This window comes from Juglans microcarpa x Juglans regia, chromosome 5S (genome assembly GCF_004785595.1).
Source record: "Juglans microcarpa x Juglans regia isolate MS1-56 chromosome 5S, Jm3101_v1.0, whole genome shotgun sequence".
NCBI lineage: Eukaryota > Viridiplantae > Streptophyta > Magnoliopsida > Fagales > Juglandaceae > Juglans > Juglans microcarpa x Juglans regia.
Window position 1 is genome coordinate 29,911,582 of NC_054603.1, and position 4,290 is coordinate 29,915,871.

The 4,290-nt window shown below is 44.6% G+C and overlaps 1 protein-coding gene across 1 annotated transcript; it reads left to right on the forward strand.

Annotated features, from left to right (window-relative positions):
• The first annotated feature begins 572 nt into the window (after nt 1–572).
• On the forward strand, nt 573–2,529 carry LOC121267345 (BAHD acyltransferase DCR-like). Its single transcript, XM_041171208.1, has 2 exons — nt 573–2,309; nt 2,400–2,529. Exon 1 carries the CDS (start codon nt 692–694, stop codon nt 2,252–2,254), a length of 1,563 nt encoding a protein of 520 aa, XP_041027142.1. The 5' UTR covers nt 573–691; the 3' UTR covers nt 2,255–2,309; nt 2,400–2,529.
• Nucleotides 2,530–4,290: the final 1,761 nt, after the last annotated feature.

Here is a 4,290-nt window from a genome sequence, read left to right on the forward strand (position 1 = left end):
CTCGTCGGAACTATCTTGGCAATGGGGGCTAAGCCTAGAACTAGTAAAGTTAGTAGGATTATTGGTAGAATAGTACCGGCCTTTCCCAGAAGCAGCTGGATTTTATATATAGCACATGTAGCAATTGAAAACTGGCCTTTGCAACTTGCTAGCTAGTGGGATTACTATGAACAAAAATGATTAACACGCAATCACCTTTTATAATATATTACGTAATTATATTTTAAATTAAAGGATAGATTAATAAAATATTTTATAAAAATAACATCACTTTATAAAAACATTTTTATTTTAAAATATATGTTATAAAATATGTTGTGAAATATGTTTTGTAAGTTTCACTACTCTACTATTAATTATTAATTAAAATTCTATTGAGTAAAATACTATTCATTATTTCAATTATCATTATCCTCGTGATGAGAAAAAACATAACCAATAAATTTACACTTCTGCATTTGGTTGGTCAAAAATATTAAGTTCAGGTTGACTTTCCAAAACTGCCCATGTAAAATAGCAAATTGCAGAGACATAAACGTAATTACTAGAATCAGAAATATAATGCTGATCTTGCTCCCCTTAGCATGCTACGAAAGCACGTAGCAGCTTCAGTTTCAGTGCATGAATCCGGAACTCAATTTCTCATGATCTTTCCTTGATCGATCCTCTATTTAAACCCTAACTGATTCGTATGCGTATTCTCACCCCCAATAAACTCACACAACACCCACCAAAGCCAAAATTCCTAATACAAACTACTCAAATTAAGATGCCTTCTTCTTCGTCTTCGGTAGTCAATGTTGTTGCCAAATCCACCATTTTTCCAGAACGGAAATCAGACCTGAAACCCCTAAAGCTATCAGTCTCCGACCTGCCCATGCTCTCATGTCAGTACATCCAAAAGGGTATCCTCCTGTCCCGCCCACCGTACTCCATCGACCATCTCCTCTGCTTTCTCAAACGCTCTTTGTCTCTCACTCTCACCCACTTCCCCGCCCTCGCTGGCCGTCTCTCCACCGACCCTGATGGCCACATCCACATCGTCTGCAACGATGAGGGCGTCGACTTCATCCACGCCAAAGCCAAACATCTCTCCGTTCACTACCTTCTCTCTCCAGATTACGTCCCTGACTGTTTCAAAGAGTTCTTTCCCTTTGACAGAACAATCAGCTACTCCGGCCACTTCAAGCCCTTAGCTGCCGTTCAGGTCACCGAGCTAAACGATGCCCTTTTCATCAGCTGCACCGTCAACCACGCCGTCACGGACGGTACCTCCTTCTGGCACTTCTTCAACACATTCGCCGAGATTTGCAGAGGAGCGAAGAGGATATCCAAAGCACCATGCTTTTGTCGAAACACCATGTTCAATTCGCCGGCGGTGCTGAAATTCCCGCCCGGAGGCCCGAAGGTGACCTTCTCTGGTGACGTGGCGTTACGTGAGAGAATCTTTCACTTCAGCAGGGAAGCGATTCTGAAGCTAAAACTTAGAGCTAATGACTATAACCAATTGCAGACTGTGGTGGATAAGAGTGTTGTCGATCAGTCCGCGATGGAGTTACTTGGGAAGCAATGTAATGACGTTTGGCAAACCGTTATTCAGGATACCGATGCATCTAACGGTAAAATAACATCTGTCCTCGAGGGTTGGCTGAGGAACAACGTCTCGAACCGAACGACGGCGATATCGTCGTTCCAGTCGCTTTGTGCTCAGCTTTGGCGTTCGGTGACACGTGCGAGGAAGTTGACGGCCAGCAAAACGACGACATTCCGGATGGCCGTGAACTGTCGCCACCGGCTCGAGCCACTGCTGGACCCATTCTATTTCGGCAACACCATACAGAGCATCCCCACCGTAGCTACGGCTGGGGAGCTTCTTTCAAGGGATCTAAGATGGTGCGCCGATCTCCTGCACCGGAACGTGGTTGCGCATGACGACGCCACGGTGCGCCGGGGCATAGCGAATTGGGAGAGGGAGCCAAGTGTGTTCCCGCTCGGGAACTTCGACGGTGCATCGATGACCATGGGGAGCTCGCCGAGATTCCCGATGTATGACAATGACTTCGGGTGGTGCCGACCATTGGCGGTGCGGAGTGGGGCGGCGAACAAATTCGACGGCAAAATATCGGCGTTTCCTGGGAGAGAAGGCAACGGAAGCGTGGATCTGGAGGTGGTTTTGGAGGCCGGAACGATGGAAGGGCTTGAGAACGATATGGAGTTCATGCAATACGTATCGAGCAGTAGGACCAGCGTGTGATTAATTCGTACGTGGGGTTTTTGACGTTGGGAAGGTCAAGTCGTAGACTCGCAAGGCCGCTGGCCATGACAGATGGTTTATAAGGTGACTGTATAACTGCTTCTTCAAGAAGTTCCATGTCACGATCACAAACATCTCGTAAAAGTAAACGAGGAATCCTATTTGCAAATTTTAAAGGGATAAGTTTTCTAGAGGTCTTTTGTAAAAGAATATACTGACAAAAAAATAAAGATTTTTTTTTTTTACACTTTTTCAATACGAGATCTATTTTTTTATAAAGTATTGTACGAGATTTGTCTATTTAGAGTTTATACAGATCATTTTTCAAAAGTAAATATATAAATTAACATAACTTTGTATAATACGTTCATGTTAAGAATGTGTTTTACTGCTATATACTCTCGATCTCTTGCAATCAAAGAGTTAGACGACTTGAAGGGTTTAATGGGGCATCTCCGATACCTAAGTTAGTAATGATAAGAATCTTCGTAGAGCCAAATTATTCGAGAGAGTTCATTAGCGTACCTGAATTCTTTAAATAAAGCTTTTGACTTTTCTTAGGATCATTCGGACTAATTGTTTCACCCACTATTTGAAATTTGAATCTCGGAACATTCGGATTATCTACTCACTTTGAATGAGTGAATATCTCAGTTATCCCAAGATAAGCGGGCGGGCATTCATGTCCTTAACAAACTGGCATGAGCCCTATTGGGCTAAAGGGGTTTGAGCCTTAAGTGTAGTGATTCGTCGAGCCACCATTACCCAGGCTCATGGTAGAACTCCGCGAGCCCTTATGGTGATATTAAAGCCCTTCTAGTTACTCTGCGAAATCTCATCATGCATTGTGTGATGGGACTTTTACACTAAATGTCATTAGGCCCTTCCGGTAAAATTGAAGCCCCTCCAATTACCCCGCAAAGCCCCATTGTGCGTTGTGCAATGGAGATTTTATGCAAAGAGATGTTGCATCTTTCGGATTGGGCCAGAGCCTTCCAAGTTACCCTCGCGAGTCCTCGTCACACGCTGTGTGATGAGACTCATACTTGGGGCAACGTTTGGGTTCTGCTCGTTATTCCTCCTACATCTATCAAAGTCGTTTCACCCTCACGTCTATACGCATGCCCCTTCATCAATCGTCGCAAGTATTTATTGCTCCCTGACATTTTATTTTTCCCCCTCACTTCTTATCTTCTTGCACAAGTTTCGTTTTCATTTCATTCTCTTGCTTCGCGTCCAAAACCTTTTGTGCTTTTTGCGTTGCAAACCCTATCATCCTTCTTCTTGCATTTTCTCTACTTTCAGCGTACCCATGGCTGTTGGAAGAAATCAAGGTTCGAGCCCCTCTCATGGTGGTGGTTCTTCGCGAACTCGCGATCCCCTGTCAATCATGAAGACGCTACGGCTAACCCTAGCGTCGAAGGAGATGTTCCCCGTTCAATCTTTGAAGGTCATCGATGGGTTTCCACCTCTTCACGTTGAGAACCAGACGCTGCGAGGGACCACTTTAACATTCCCGATTTGTGGGGTTGTCGCTGCTAGGCCAGCGACGTGGGGTCGTTGATGTCAAAGGTATGGCAGTTTTTGTTACCCACTATTTAGCCATGTTTACAATGGGGCTTTGTCTGCCCTTTGTGCGGCTTGTTTGTGACATCTTAGACGTCTTAGGTCTTGCGCTTTCCTAATTGGTGCCTAATGCTTGGCATATTTTAATGGCCTACTGCATTTTGTTTCGTCTTGGAGCCCACTGGTGATGACCATTCTGACCTTACAGCTCTGAGTTCCTTTCTCTTCATGGGTTTAGGTGTTTAGATGGGAACCTTTGTAGCTTTAGGCCCTGCAGCAAATTGGTCCAGCTAGAGTGGAAGTATTCCCATGCCAAGTACTGGTCGAAGAACTTTTTCTTTCTTTTGGGTAGGGGTGGGAATTTTCGACAGATAAGGCCTCATATCGAGAATTCCTTGTCAGAGCTTCTCGGTCACTCGTTCCCGACGAGCGTGGCCTTGAGATTTTGCTGTCTTCTTGAGAGAAAGCTC

Bases quoted from the DNA above. Each gene is read 5' to 3' on its own strand.
- LOC121267345 (XM_041171208.1), top strand. From the start codon at position 692: ATGCGTATTCTCACCCCCAATAAACTCACACAACACCCACCAAAGCCA.